Raw genomic sequence first — 16,198 nt, forward strand, 5'->3', positions numbered from 1 at the left:
CTTTCCTTTTTATTTGCATAATTGCCTGTATATTTGCATAATCTCAGTAATTTTCACCAATGAGATTACCTCCTGGCTAGCAAAGAACTCCCCCTGGCCATTGATGTTGCAAAGACTGCTTCTGTATACACACCATAACTGAATAAATCTTCTCCCTCTTACTCTCCATTTATACAACAAAGTGAGGTGAACAGGAGATTCAATAGGACACAAACTATATAGCACTGCGATGAAGTGTTTGCATACAAGTGCAGGTCATTAACTGAACCTCTTAAGCAGTTCCTGCTGAAGGAATTTCTCTCTTCACCATTATGCTCTGTGAATTCTTCCTCAGTTATGTCCTTCAGTAGACTAAGAGTCACTTCTCAGCGTGACACAGTCAGGGACACAGGTGCTATCAGTGTTTATGAGCCTGAAACTCAGGGTGTTGTGGCCTGGGGGGTGGGGGGGGGGGTGGTCTGGACCTGTTAAAGGTTGAGTATCATAATGGGTTTATATTGGAGAAGTCTGCAGACTCAGGGATTCCTCGGCAGAGAAGACTCCTTTCGGCAAAGAGCACAAGACATTGTTTATTATGAGCAGCAGTCAGTGCGGACTGCGCAGTAGGACTGCGTCATGAAGGCACATGCTGTGGCTGCAGACAGCGGATACAATAGGCAGAGATGACACCTGCGATTACCTGCGATCCTGCAGAGGTTTAAGGGTCCTCTCAGTCGCACAGCGGTACACAGACCGTTTTAGCACGACAGCCTGCCATTCCACTCCGCTCCTCTTCAGTCTGCATTGCGCTCCAGAAATCATTTCAACGCCCGTGCACTTTCAGACACTTTCCACACTCCCAGACCTGCCTGGAACTCGCTGAAACTTCTCTGCCTTCGTGAAGAGTTTTCAAAAGAACCTTGTTTTCCAGTGGTGGTGCAGAGCGGAGGCTGCGGCATCGACGCTCACTGCCTCTCATCTGAACGTTCGACTCCGTGGAGGTGCGCTTCCCCAGGGTGTGACTGAAGAGCAGGGAGTGATGGAGAGGGAAGCCCCTCCCCTGAGCCTTGCCCTTGTTTGACTGATATTTACATCCACAGTTAATTGCCTACATTGTATGCGGCATCAGTGAATAATGGAGCAATGTGACTCTAGCTCTGTTTTAGTGTTGCGAGCTTTTTTGTGTGTGTGGCTTATTAGCTGCCTGAAATCTCTCGCTCTCTCTCTCTCCCTCTCTCGCTCTCTCTCTCTCAGAAAGCACAGCACAGAGTTTGTTGTGCTTGAAAAATATCTGCACTCCTTTCGTATACGTTTTCCCTGTCACCAGTCTACAGTCAATACTCATAATTAGACTGACATGTGATGTATGAAGTCATTCTTTAAAATGGCTCCACTTTCCAATATGTGATATGGGGTCATTGGGCTTTTTTCATTGCGGTTGTGGTTTCTGTTGCAGGAGAAGAATGATAAACCCACAGGCAGGTCAGGGCAAGGCTCTTGAGAGGCTATTACAGCAGCGAGCGGCACTCCTATAAAAAGTGAAACCAATTGAATTGAGTTTGCTGTAATCCTCTGCAGTGCTCTCCAGTGAAAAAGACAAAATATTTTGCGCTTATCTGCTATCGTCCCTGATGCGGAATACATTGGCAATCCAGCGGGTCATGGACCTGTACGCCTTGTGAATGTTTGTGCATGTGCGTGCGTGCATTTGTGTGTGTGTCTTTTTGTGTGTGTGCGTGTGTGTGCATGTTTGTTTGTGTGCGTGTGTGTGTGTGTGTGTGTGTGTGAGAGAGAGAGAGAGAGAGAGAGAGAGGCATAGACATAGACATAGACAGTGAGAATGAGAGAGAGATAGTTGCCAGGCTTTACAAAGGTCCCATGACTGATAGGAAAACACCTCCTCACTTAGTACTGTATATAAGTCTACTCCTTTCACAGCGTTTGTATTACCTTGTATTAATTTTTACTTTGTATTTGTTTTCTCTCCAGCAGAAGTGAGCGTAATTAGAGTTTTTATGCAGCCTGTCTGAAGGCAGTTCTCTAGCACAGGATCTGCTGGTAAAATGTATAAACTGGCTGCAAATGGATTCCTTAGGAGACATAATCATGATCGTACAAGCTGTGTTGCTTTATCTTTCATTCAAGAAAGACAACTTTAGTTACAGTGACAAAGAAATATGACAAAACACAACACCAGATTGTCCATGAGTGCCTTTAGCCTTTGGTTTCAGCCTTCCTATATTCGCTCCCACCCTCATCCAGGCTACACCTATTATAAGCATACTGACTTTCTCACACATTATTTAGCCCTGCTAATTAGCATCTGTGTAGTAAATTGAAGAGATTTGCATTCCTATGGGCGAAATGACAAGCTAATGTCTGTAATTTAAAATATATTAAGTGTGCGGAATGATTCCCTGTGAGGAAAAAAAATGAATCAAGAACACACGTGGAGAGATATGCTTGATAAACTACGCCATTTGCCAGAATAGGAAATATCAAATTTGCAATCCAAGTGTGTTTAAGGAATGCACCCACACATGAAAGTGTAAAAGTCCAAGGATACAGGCTGTAATTAGTCAAATCATCACACATTACTGTTAACCTCCAACAATACTTTTGTCTCAGCTTGTCAAAGAGATGAGAATAAGAAGATACTATTTACAAATAATAATAATAATAATAATAATAATAATAATAGCTTTTCCTGAAATACAAAAATGCATTGGCCTAGCAGACTATTAAATTTCAAAAAGAAATTAGTTCACTAGACTAATCAGTATCATCTTCCTTTTCTGTTTAATTCAATTGTTTTTTTAGAGAATTTTCAAAAATAACAGTTTGATTTGTGAAGAAAATTGTCTCTCTCTCTCTCTCTCTCGAGTGGACTTAATCTTCTCACTTCAGTTTAGTTTACCGATGAGACCTCATCCTATCTTCATTACGATTCCTGCTCTCTGCAATCCAGCTTTCCACTGAAGGAACTTAAGCATATATTACAGCTGGGAGCTGTTTCCACAATGCAAAAGTGTATATTAATGTCAGGAGTTGTTTCTCTAATATCAGTAGTATATTAGTGTTGGGAGCTGTTTTTCTATTATATACATGCAGTCAGTGCAGGTTACAGCTGTTTTATCATAGATAATATCCCATATAATAAAGTGTAAATTGTTTATAGTATGTTAGTTTCTGTAACTAGTAAAGTGTATACTGAGTCGTGCGTATAATTGTTTTTATAAATGATTCTGCAACTGTGACTGAGAACCAATTTTGAGCCAGCCTAGACGCCCTCTTGTTCACCTTTCTAGATTTTTATAGCTTCCAGATACTGTTAGCTGTTTAAACATAAAAGCACCAATGAGACTCAGACCAACAGAATTTGTTTAAGACCAGTCTGAGGGTTGCTGTGAGTGTTAAGTGTTAACTTTTCTAAATCACAATGTTTGGGCTGGAGCGTTGATTACTTCTCTATGGAAACACGTTTTATCTTATACAGTATGCTATCATTGACAACCATCAACAAGACAAATTTGAGAATATTGCAAGCCTTTGAAAGGCAAGTCAGCACGAGGGTTGAATTTTAAACTGAACCGTTTTTTGGGGGGAACTGTTTACCCTGTGCTCATTTCTAATGAGACAGAGAACCTTGGACTGAGAAACAAAAGTGATTTTACTGTGTTTATTTATTTTTATTTTCGGGGGTTGTTACCCCTCGTTCCCCTGAGCGCGTTGAGCGTTGCATTTAATGAGCATTGCGTTGGCCGTTGCCCTCTGCCATGGAATGCAGCCTTTGCAATCAGTTGAATTTGCTCCACAGTCCACGTTGCGTCAGCGTTCCACATCCGACTGCTGCATCCAAGCTAAAGAAGCTTCAATTCTTGACGGCGACGCAAAACATCCACTCCGTCCACTAACATAGTTACTGCATTAAAATAATGAGATACAATTCATGGTTGTTTAGTAATGTAGACTATTCACAGACATCAAGAAATAGCCTATTAAGTGAATTATTAATTAGCTCATTTACAAAGTATGGGAAAAAGTGACGTTTTTCCAATCAACTGATAAACATGCACCCAATCCCTGCCTCACAGAGAATGTTAAATCAAAGAATTGAAGGAAGAATTGAAGAAAGGAAGTTGGCTCAGAAAAGGCAGCTCGCTCTCGCTTTAATTACAAGCATGAGCTAAAACTAAAGTCGATAACTGAATGATCTCCAATTAGCTCTTGTAATTGCACATGAAATATTGCTCATGAAATCCAAATTGTGTCAAACCTAGCCGCTGCAATATTGTCGTAGTTACCTGGCGAAAACACAGTCCACAGTAGTTGCTATCTGCGCACGTTCTCACACTTCTCTGAATCGGTTCGTTGTGGCTTGCTACGTAGCCTACAGAAATAAATATCTAGTAGCTGAATGAAGTTGCGCTTACACATAATCAATTAATATAGCGAGGTTACAGATTTCTCCAATTCGTTGTTAGGAACATTGACGTTGAATGCGCTGAGAACACCGCGCTGTGGGACAGGTCGAACGGGACATTGATGCAACGCCGACAGTGGACGCGACGCAGTGCTCCCTGTTGGAGCTCTAGAGTTGGCTTTTTAAATAATTTAAATGTGAATTCCATTTCAGGGCTCTATCACAGAAATGCGCCAGGCTTTGCAGGTTGAAGTTTTTGCCTGACATTTCTCTCAGGTTGTAGGTGGATCTTCTCTGGCTACTGAGTGTAGTTAGTGGCATTAGAAGTGTAAAGTGCCTTCTTTTTTTTTTGTGCTCCTTTTGCTGGGTGCCAGTTCAGCTTGCACTCGCGGCAGCATTTATTCAGATATAGATGCGATAGGCAGCGGGCCTGTCCTTCCCGGCGTGACTGCAGACAGCCTGTTTGGGTGCCTGTTCCTTTGCATCACACCTCTCATGGTCACTCTGACAGGTCATCAGCAGAGCCTGCCTGGCTTTCCTGGCTGGGTCTATCAAGTGAGCCGACAGCCGCTTCCTTCCTGCTTCTGCGCCGCTTTGCTGGAGCTTCTGTAATATCGCGTCTGCAGCGCTTTGTCACTCTCTTTGGGGAGTAAAGGATGAGGGAATCGCCCTTCTCTATCCTTTTGTGTTCTTGCTGTGCAAACAGGAAGCAATTTTCCAATGGAGTGGGGGAGAGAGGGAGAGAGGGCTACTTACTGTAAGGGGACAGATATTCTTTCAGTGCCAGAAAATGTGTTACTATCCAAATCCTGACTGGATTTGAATGTCAATGCAAATTCCTGCCCTTACAAAAAACAGGAGGCAGAGACTCGCAGGGGTTTATTGGACAGAAACTGTTAATCTTCGGTATTAAATTGGAACAGAATAAACATCACATCTTTCTTTCTTAATATTCAGAGATGCAATGAAAAAAATCTATGGCCCTTTTTTCACAGAAAGTTGGAGGCATAATTGGAAATCTAAACTTATGTATACATTTTTTAGTGGGGTGTCTAATTGCACTTTGGCCAAATGCTTGCGGTATTGCATCATTGTTTCTCTGATAATTGAGCTGAGGACAGGTTTATTCCCCTATTGCCCTCTCATTTACCCACATCTTAATTGAGAGAGGGGGGAAAAGATATATAAGCCCCAGGCGCCATACTGCTTCCTTCAGTGGATCAGTATCAGAATGCTTCCTAATTGCTTCTTGTGGTTAGCTTGCAACCTAGAACAAACAAGACATTCTGTTGTCTCCTACTATGAAATGACTTCAGGCCAGCAAATAAAGTACAGCCTCATAATTTGGATTCGCTATATTTTTGGTTATATAGTACTTTTCCTGAAGGTAAAGTACTAATGCAGATGAACCCCTTGTTTACCACCTCCACCACTATTAATACCAGGCTGCCACACTCCACAAGCCTGGACTAATTATGGTTTGGTAAATGGTAAATGGACTGCATTTATATAGCGCTTTTATCCAAAGCACTTTACAATTGATGCCTCTTATTCACCCATTCATACACACACTCACACACCAACGGTGAAAGGCTGCCATGCAAGGTACCAATCAGCTCGTTGGGAGCAATTTGGGGTTAGGTGTCTTGCTCAGGGACACTTTGACACGCCCAGGGTGGGGGATTCGAACCGGCAACTCTCCGACTGCCAGATAGCCGCTCTTACCTCCTGAGCTATGTCGCCCCATTTGGTCTCATACAGCATGATGGATAACGCTCCCAACGACTGGAGGGTACCCGGTTCTGACCCCTGTCTTCCCATCTTCCCCAGCCGCCATTCTGGATGACCCCATGGAGTGCAGCCGGGGGGAGCGCCTGGCCATCACGCTGGCCAAAGAGCGCTTCAACCGCGCCAGCAACCGCTCCACGACAGGCAAGCTGGAGGTGGACATCTTCGAGCTCCTGAGGGACAGCGAGTACGAGATGGGCGAGACCAGTAAGACCTGCCAAACCATTAACACCAAATATCTTTACTAGCGCTCATCATACTGGACAGCATAGCAACATTAACATCTGTAGTAAAACTGGGCAGCGGCCATTAATGCCATTACTATTCTGTTTAACAGGATCGGATACATCAGTATATTTGCATACAATTTCACAATGATTTCCATCTGAATGAATAAATTCCTTGCAATGTTACACTTATTAAAGCAGAGATGCATTTAATATGCAAGGCGTTTAATGTGGTTTGGATTAAAAAGAAGTAGATGTGAAATATCAGCAAGGGGTAAAGATACGTACATGAAAGATATGTGATGAAAGGAAATGTGCTTATTCAATAATTATTCTGTTTAAATGTGTAGTAAGTGTAGAGAAGTTCTGAGGCATGCCTTCAGGAAACTAAAAATCGTTTATACTTCAGTCATGCTACCTTCCTGCAGTCATTTCATTTTATTTGCAGCATGTAAAATTTGTCCTTGTTGTTATTACTTTTATTATCAGGTAAATGTAACAAACAGAGTTTCTTTAACATGCAGAGGTAGACATAATTTTTGTCTTGTTGTAAGGTATACTTAAGAATTGCTTTGTGTTAAAATTAGAGTATGCAGAGAACTTGGCTGAAGGAAAACGTTAAAAAGACACATGGAAATAATAAAACGGGTAAATGATAATATGATGTGAAAACGTAGGTCAAATTCCTGCTGGCTGACATTCAAAGCAGTCGTGTGGTCTGGGGCAGTAAGAATGAACCCCCGAGTGTTGCTCAGTCCTGTAGGGAGGCGTGAGTGTGGGCTGTTGACTGCAAGGTTGTTTATGCTGTTGCAGCCAGCAGGCGGTGGGGATGGGAAAAGGTGGCGTGTGCCTGGGGGAATAAGGCAGAGCTGAGCCCGGCCGACGGGCAGAGTCCAGCTGTATCGGATCGCGGAACGCAGCTCCTTTACTGCAGCTGTAGCAGCGCAGTCTTGCGACACTAAGTCATGCGTGCGCAACTTCCTCTCCGATTGAACGAAATTCAGGAGCATGGCGGATTCCTCACCTAGGCAGCTGTTCCACTGAGCCAGTAAACTTTCCGGTCTCTTCCTGCTGCGATTGGTGCAGTTCTGCCCGGTGTTGGCTGCTGTCGCTCCTCACACCGCTAATGCGCTTGCACTGTTAGGTGTTCTCTAACACCGCTAATGCAGTAATACTTAGGGCATTGCAGACCTTAAGAGAAACGAACACAGTCGTTCCTAACACCACAAATGCAATAACACTTCGTTTCTCCAAACGTCTGTAATACACTAACACTGTTAGCCATTCCTGACACTGCTAATGCCAGTAACACTGTTAGTTGCTCCTAACACTGCTACTGCCAATAACTGCCCTCCACAGCAAAAGAATGCATTAGAGAAGGACTAGATGCATGTCCACCCTGAGCATTTCTGACTATACTCTGCATTCAAGGTCGTGGTTTTAATTGCTGTTTATTTAGATTTATGTATTTTCATTTATCTGGGTGCCATCATTAAAAAATCAACAATTATAAAACCACACCCCTGAATACCAAGAACAATATAGACATCTTGATCTTAATTGATCAAGAGATAGTGACAAAAACCAACATACACACTCGGTCTGTGGGATAAAATTTGAAAACCTGTCTCTCCTGGATTTGTGCTCTTTCGCTCTCTCATCTCATGCACACACACGTACACACATTCACACACACACGCATGCACACACGCACACACATATATACACACACACGCACGCACATATGCACACACACAATTTAATTCTTTCTTTGAGGATGCAGAAAGGGCCCCTTTTTTAAATGTCTGGGAAGTCTATGACCTTCGCTATTTCATTGCAGTAGAATATTAGGCCCCCTAAGACATTTTCCATTATAACAGAATAGAGCCACCCCGTGTGCAGAACATGGGCTCTTATCAAACACTCAGACTTCGTGTATGCATTGCTGTTACTGGGGGAGCACTTTTCTCTGACTCTTCAGTAGCTGTACACTATTAACACCAGCTCAGATATGGTACAGTTATTAAACATGACACTGAATCATATTAACCAAGGGAGAATTCTGGTTAAACAGCATTATGTATAAGATATAACACGTCATAGTTAAGTACCTAGTGTATTAATGCCTGGCTTTTTAACGGGGGGTCTGCAAACCACTGGGTAATACCTCCTGAAGGTACTGTATGGGCTCCCTGTCCAGACTTGATATGCAATGACTATGTAAATGTAACCTTTTTCCACCTTTGAGTGTGGATGAGGGTCGCTGTATCAGAGAAGGTTTCAAACCCCTGTGTTAAAAGATAGCTGTTTTAGAGAAGGCTTCATGGCTGTAAAATTAGCTTTCATGGTGTGTTTGGAAGACGGCACATATTTATTTCCTTTATTTATTGACCGTTCTTCTGGGTTGGTCACTTTGGAAGAAGTTACTAACCTCCTGAAATCAGTATTGACAAATCATGTGACAGGACTTCTGGCACTCTTGGTTACCCCTGTACTACAGCAGCCAATGAAAATGGCTTCTGACAGCTGGCACCATTCCTGTTGCTCTAATCCCAATTGACAGCTCCTTAAATGGCGGGAGTCAGCTGCAGGGAGGAGATGTACTTGAGTGAGATTTGTTGGTCTGTCTGCTGGGAGGCTGGGAGGCTGGGTGGGTGGGTGATAATGGAATTATTTATTAATCATTTTATTCGCTGCTTCACTAATTCCCACATTCCCGTCAATCCTGTGTGGATTGACAGCATGCTATACAGACTCCAGCCCTGGACCCCCTCACCTCATTGTTTGTTTCCACCCAGTCTGTCTGCCACCCAGCCTTCTCCCCCCTCCCAAACTTAGCCCTCCTGCCCTGTATCTGTGCCAATTAAAGCACTACACTGGTCTTGGTATCCTAATTTAAATATAGGGATTATTTCTTCAGCCGAAATGACTTGTTGGTTGGCAGAATGATTAAAGACAAATGTGTGTGCAGGGAAGTGAGAGGCAAATATTTAAAATCTTGTCTTTTTCAGAGACTGATTAATATTTCAACACAAAGATGAATATTTAAAGAAAACAAGCAGTACTACAGCTTCTTTGCACTGTCATTCACAAATGCCTGCAGATAATTTTAATTCTTATGTACCTATACTTATGAAGCATGGAGTGATCCTGATTTGGAGCTAAGCGAAGTTCATACATCAGCGTATCTTTTAGGGAACAATTTGGTCTCTGCGACTGCGCAGTGCTCTCTATGTATTGAGCATAGACTATACTGTGCTCTGTGTCCACCGTCTGAGCTGTGGTCTCTGTGTATTGAGCATAGACTGTACTGTGCTCTGTGTCCAGCGTCTGAGCTCTGGTCTCTATGTATTGAGCATAGACTATACTGTGCTCTGTGTCCAGCGTCTGAGCTGTGGTCTCTGTGTATTGAGCATAGACTGTACTGTTCTCTGTGTGCAGTGACTGAGCTGTGGTCTCTGTGTATTGAGCATAGACTGTGCAGTAACTGTGCTCTGTTTTCTGTATATTGAGCATAGACTCTGTGCAGTGACTGAGCTCTGGTCTCTGTGTATTGAGCATAGACTCTCTGTGCAGTGACTGAGCTGTGGTCTCTGTGTATTGAGCATAGACTCTCTGTGCAGTGACTGAGCTGTGGTCTCTGTGTATTGAGCATAGACTGTACTGTGCTCTGTGTGCAGTGACTGAGCTCTGGTCTCTGTGTATTGAGCAACGACTGTGCAGTAACTGTGCTCTGTTTTCTGTATATTGAGCATAGACTCTGTGCAGTGACTGAGCTGTGGTCTCTGTATTGAGCATAGACTCTCTGTGCAGTGACTGAGCTGTGGTCTCTGTGTATTGAGCATAGACTCTCTGTGCAGTGACTGAGCTGTGGTCTCTGTGTACTGAGCATAGACTGTACTGTGCTCTGTGTGCAGTGACTGAGCTCTGGTCTCTGTGTATTGAGCAACGACTGTGCAGTAACTGTGCTCTGTTTTCTGTGTATTGAGCATAGACTCTGTGCAGTGACTGAGCTCTGGTCTCTGTGCATGAGCATAGGCTGTGCTGTGCTCTGTGTGCAGTGACTGAGCTGTGGTCTCTGTGCATTGTGCGGGGAGTTAAACTGACTCCTGGCCTGTGTTTTCTCTGCTCAGTGTGCCAGATTCTGTCCAAGGGGGTGGTGGCAGTCCTGGGGCCGTCTGCCAGCCCAGCATCGAACTCCATCATCAGCAACATCTGCGGGGAGAAGGAGGTGAGCGCGTGTTTACACTGAGCGAACTGCGATTGTGTGTTTACAAAGAGCGAATGCGAGTTGCTGTTTATACCGAAGGGACTACAGGTGTGTTTTTACACTGAATGGACTGTGAGTGTGTGGTTACTCTGAGCACACTGAGCCTGCAGCAGACTGTGAAAACAAGCACACTCACAAAACCATGGGTGACAGTTCTAACCATGTTCAAAATCCCATGGCAGGCATTACCAGTGGTGAGTGTTTGACTGTTTACAAATGGCCAGGGATGTGTCATGCCATAGTCAGACATGGAGCATGTCTTGTCACATTTCATTCTGCACATTTATGATGCTCACCCATGCAGACTTTAGTTTCCAGAAAACCTAGAATATTCCACCATACCACGATGCTGAAAGATTATGGAAAAATATGCAGAGGCAGTAAAGCTAAAAATGTAATTGGCTCATGCTTGCTATGTTTTTCTTTTTAATGTAACACCTTGTCTTCAACAACATCAGCATTTCAGTGCTCCTGAATTTTAAATGCTGTCTTAGTCCTAAGACCAGAAGACCAATCAATCTGATCCCTATCAATTCATTTTATGTGTAAAGTGTTTGAAATACCAATTTACAGCAGAGCATTGTATGGTGAGTTTGGTGTGTACATTTTTGTTTTTCCTGTTAAGGGTCAAAAGATATGCCACCCATTCCCCTGACACCTACGTGTTGTTAGGTTGTCATGAAAAAAGATTCTTATCCTCTGCTCTATACCGTACATATTTAAATGTATAATAAAAAATTATATAAAATGTACTGTACATGCAGTATTCTGACATGCACGCTAAGGCAGTGCATCCTATAAGCAGTTTTGAAATTGACTGCCTGTGCTCTTTTAAAGGTTTTTGGACCTGAGTAAAGTGGATATCCAGTAGAGTGCTTTAAGTCCTGAGGGCTAACAGAATAGTACAGAGAGCAGAGGGGTGGAGCTCTCTGCAGGAAAATGCCCTCTTTCACTTGGGGAAAGGGCACATTACCTCCATTCTTATTCTCAAGGTGACAGCCTCACTAATGGCCTCTCTGGGCATGTCAATAGCCAATGACAACAGGGGACAGTAGTCATATGACCTCGCTAATGAAATGCTCCTGGTGTAGCTATCGAAGGTGAGTGTGTTGTGCCGTCTGAAGGTGAATGAGCAGAATCGTTTCTTTTTAACTGCCTCATATACGCACAAGCAGGTCCATCAACAGTCTTACGATGATCCAAACTATATCCAAATGACTAGTCTCACAATTAAAAATTTGATCCACGTAATTAGATACTGATGATCTAGGGTCGTACTGTGCCGCAGAAAACCTAATATCTATTCTTCCTGTTTTTTATGTGCTGCAAGACTAGCGTATAATGTGGGAAAGCTAACACTGCAGATTTGTCCATCTTTGCTTATGTATGTATCTATTTAATGGAACATTTGCCTCATACAATATTAAAGAGAATATTAAACAGAACAGCTCACTCAGGTTTTGCTGTAATGTGTATACTGGAGGAGTTCCAGTTTTCAGGAGAAGGGTTTATTAAGTGAAGTTTTGTACATGCAAGACCTTAGACTGAAATTATTAACCATCAGCAATGCTCTTCTTTATTTGAGAAGCAGTAAGATTGGCTGGATAATAGCCAGATTTAATCAAATGCACTGAGACTGTTTAAGTGCATGTGCAATTTCATAAAATTCTCTGGCTGAATCTGCCACCTCATTGAAATAAAAACTACTTTGTTCGCACTCAATGCAATGACCAGAAGTCATAGGTTCGTACTAAGTAAAATTAGTTTTCATGGAGCGATTGACACTCATGATTATGATAGATTAGTCAAACTACTCCTCCAAATACAAACCTTTTCAATACTAAAAGCTCTATTTTGCCTGCATGTTTTCAAGAATGCTAAATTCAGTTCAGTGTTCAATGTTCTGTATCACTGGAGTATATCGAACCATGTGAAAATAGACTGAGAGTATGTGTGTTGATGTCTGCGATTGTAAAATAGCTGTGACTATGGCCGGCCCTAGGATTTTGGTGGCCCTAAACAATTCTGTGGGATGTGTTCGGCAGGGGGGGAGGGGGGGGGGGGGTTGCTGTAGAATTCTGACAAGCGGGGGGGTGGGGGGGGGTGGGTGGAGGGCAAGGGGGGTGCCGTTGGATTCTGTCGAGGGGGGGGGGGGGTGTCTCTTGATAAAATCCTTCTTACATTACGTTGTCATGAAATGTTCTGTTGACATTCCATTTTACATTTATACCGCTAGTTCCGCGATAGGGGATTATGAAAAGTAATTACGAAAATAATGTTATTTACCTTTGATAAGCATTGGATAAGCAACACTGTGTCACCCTTTTTATTGACCTGTCAAAGGCATTTGACACTGTAGATCATGACATCATGCTACAAAGATTAGTCAATATAGGATTTTCTGACCAGGCAGTTTCCTGGTTCAGAAGCTACCTCTTAGATAGAACACAGTGCATCCAGTTCGATGGAAAGACATCTGGTGTTTTAACTGTACAGAATGGGGTGCCACAGGGCTCAGTCCTAGGACCTCTTTTATTTACAATTTATTTAAACAATATTGGCAAACACGTGGCAAATGCCAGTTTTCATTTTTATGCAGATGACACAGTCATCTACTCTTATGCAGAAACAGTAAAAAAGGATTTGAAGACCTACATTCTGCTTTTAACACCATACAGGCTCAGCTTTATCAGCTGAAGATTATTTTAAATGTTGATAAAAACCAAGTTGATGCTCTTCACTAGGTCAAAGATAGAGCCGCAGACATTACCTTGTATTGTTACCACACAGAATAAACCAATTGAAAGGGTGACAACTTATAAGTACCTGGGTTTTTTATTAGATGATGGTCTCACTTTTAAGTTTCATATAGATTCCCTTGTAAAAAAGCTTAGGCTTAAGTTGGGTTTTTATTTTAGAAACAAGTCCTGTTTTTCTCTTGAGGTGAGACAGAGGCTAGTCTCAACTACTTTCTTACCGGTAATAGATTATGGAGACATTTTATATATGCATGCACCTTTAGCGTCATTGCGTCGGTTGGACATAGTGTATCATGGGGCACTGAGGTTTGTCACAAATTACAAATTTTTGACACATCACTGTATTCTTTATAGAAGAGTGGGCTGGCCCTCCTTGGCATTACGTAGGCTGTGTCACTGGTATATTTTGATTTATAAGGCCATATTGAAATTGCTTCCATCTTACCTTTGCATGTACATTGTCCAGCAGACTAATGGAAAATACTGACTTCGCTCACAGAACAGTGTTTTATTGTCTGTGCCAAAGGTTCGTATTGAGGCTGGCAAAAAAGCATTCCAGTTCTCAGCTCCTTCTGCGTGGAATGAGCTCCAGAAAGAACTTCATTTACAGGAGCTTTTATCATTAAATGATTTTCAAAAAAGGCTTAAGGTTATGGAGGAAAGTGAAACTTGTGATTGTTTTGACCCTTAGTTGCACTACAGATTACTCATATTAATCAGATTGTGAAACTTTGAACATTGCTGTTTGTCTGCTTTTATAATATGTTAAATGTTGAAATTTTGTTGTGTCTGTAATCGACTGCTGCTTTCTTGGCCAGGTCTCTCTTGAAAAAGAGATTTCTAATCTCAATGAGACTAACCTGGTTAAATAAAGGTTAAATAAAATAAAAATAAATAAATAAATTGGATCGTATGGCCCCCCTCGTGGTTGTGTGGCCACCCCAACTGCATAGACCGTTTATGCCACGGGCCAGCCCTGGCTGTGACTAAATGTGTGCCTGTGACTATATGCGTCTGACTGTGAGAGTTAATGTCTCTGCGGCTGTATATTCATGTGCGTCTGTGAATGTGTCTCTGTCTGTAGCTGTGTCTGTGGCAGTTGCAGTGACACACTCATCAGCTTTGCTTTGCTTGGTAACGGAAACATTTCAATCATTCTCTTTGGCGGGAATTATCTTGTTGTGTTGTTGGTCATGTTCCCCTTGCTCAGAGTGCAGATTCAGTGTGGTACAGTCTCTCTGGAGGGCTGCTGCCAGTTGGGCAGACAGAGTGACCTTGACTTCCAACTGATTCTCATTTACAGCCTGAAAGCCTGCCCCTTATGTTCTGTGCGATTGATACACGGGTCAGGAGAGTGAATACATTAACACTTTTTATGTAAGGGTACCCTCTAAAGGATACCGCAAAAATTAATCCTCTCCTCCTCTCATTGTAACATCATTATTCTGTAAGATCCATTTTTACTCTGTGTGTGTGTGTGTGTGTGTGTGCATGCGTGTGTGTGTGTGTGAATAGAAGTAGAGATGAGATCCTTGAGGTGTTCAAAGCCAGGCTTGACACAATACATAGAGAAATCTAGATGGGCTGAATGCCATTTGCTCCTGATCAGACTCAGGCATTATTATGCTCTCATGCATACGTGTGTATTGTGGTTAGACTGAATTAGAACAGAAATGTCCCTAGCAGGCGTATTTCTTAATAGAGCTGCCCCAGAGAGTCTCCTTTTGGCTAGACTAGCATGGAGAACTCAGGAATGGGAATGTCCATCACACACAATCTTCTTTGACAGAACAAAATATCCAAATAAATATTTGTTTTGCTGCAGCATTCTTACACAGACAAACACATACTATACTGCCCTTTCAACCCCTGCCCTTAACCATGTTACCACTAACTCACATCCCTCTAACCCAGTTACCCTTACACCATCTTGCCCCATGCCTCTAATTCTGTTAGTCATAATGCTTCTGCCCCATTCCACTAATTATGTTACCCTAATGCTCCTCCCCCTAAAACTAATAGCCCTAACATTCTTGCCCCGTTCCTGTTCCATTTGTCCTCACACCCTTCTCCCCCATGCTACTAATTCTGTTACCCATGATGCTTCGGCCCCTAACTGTGATGCCCCTCACTCTTCGGCCTCTGCCCCGAACCGTTATATCCTTAAACCTCCTACCCCGAAGACTCGACACATTCTGGGGAAGACGTGTCGATCCATAATGCAGCGGCTTCCAGGTCCCTCAGCTGTGGCCACTGCATAAACAGAGAGGAGTTAATCAGATCAGAACACGAGGTTGTCCGGGGTCGTTCTGCTCTCCCAGGTCACTGTTGACAGCACATATCAATTCATGATTACCACACTTGGTCAAGCGTGAGGATTCACATTTTAGCACTGCAGCGGAGGGAGACACAGATGATTGCCTGTGAATGAAAGTAGAACCAATTTGCCAGTGAATTGGCTCTCAACGCTTATTTGTTAGCGCTTATGATTGTACACGGTTATTTCATTTGCAGGATTATTTTGGAGATGTTATGGAATTAATCTATCTTCTGTCAGTCCTGTTTTACAGAAATTAGGCTATTTACCGTGAGGTGTAACCTTGCCCTTTCTGATAGCCGTGAACTTTGCTTAGCCCAGCGTGAAGCCTGGTGTGTGTGCTGGGGATCGACCAGCACTGCAGACTCACACATCGCCTCTAATGTCTCTCCTACAGTCAGTGTTTAAACGGCGTTTAAACATGTCATGCTGAAA

At 42.8% G+C, this 16,198-nt stretch overlaps 1 protein-coding gene across 2 annotated transcripts in view; it reads left to right on the plus strand.

The window, feature by feature from the left end:
- Window positions 1-16,198, plus strand: part of grik4 (glutamate receptor, ionotropic, kainate 4) — a 201,066-nt gene that overhangs the window by 130,057 nt on the left and 54,811 nt on the right. For both annotated transcript variants that reach the window (XM_035385732.1, XM_035385731.1), the window contains 2 exons: window positions 6,233-6,397; window positions 10,551-10,648. In XM_035385732.1, the coding sequence (XP_035241623.1) occupies window positions 6,233-6,397; window positions 10,551-10,648 (263 nt within the window). The remainder of the gene's footprint in view (window positions 1-6,232; window positions 6,398-10,550; window positions 10,649-16,198) is intronic.

This window comes from Anguilla anguilla, chromosome 12 (genome assembly GCF_013347855.1).
Source record: "Anguilla anguilla isolate fAngAng1 chromosome 12, fAngAng1.pri, whole genome shotgun sequence".
Taxonomy (NCBI): domain Eukaryota; kingdom Metazoa; phylum Chordata; class Actinopteri; order Anguilliformes; family Anguillidae; genus Anguilla; species Anguilla anguilla.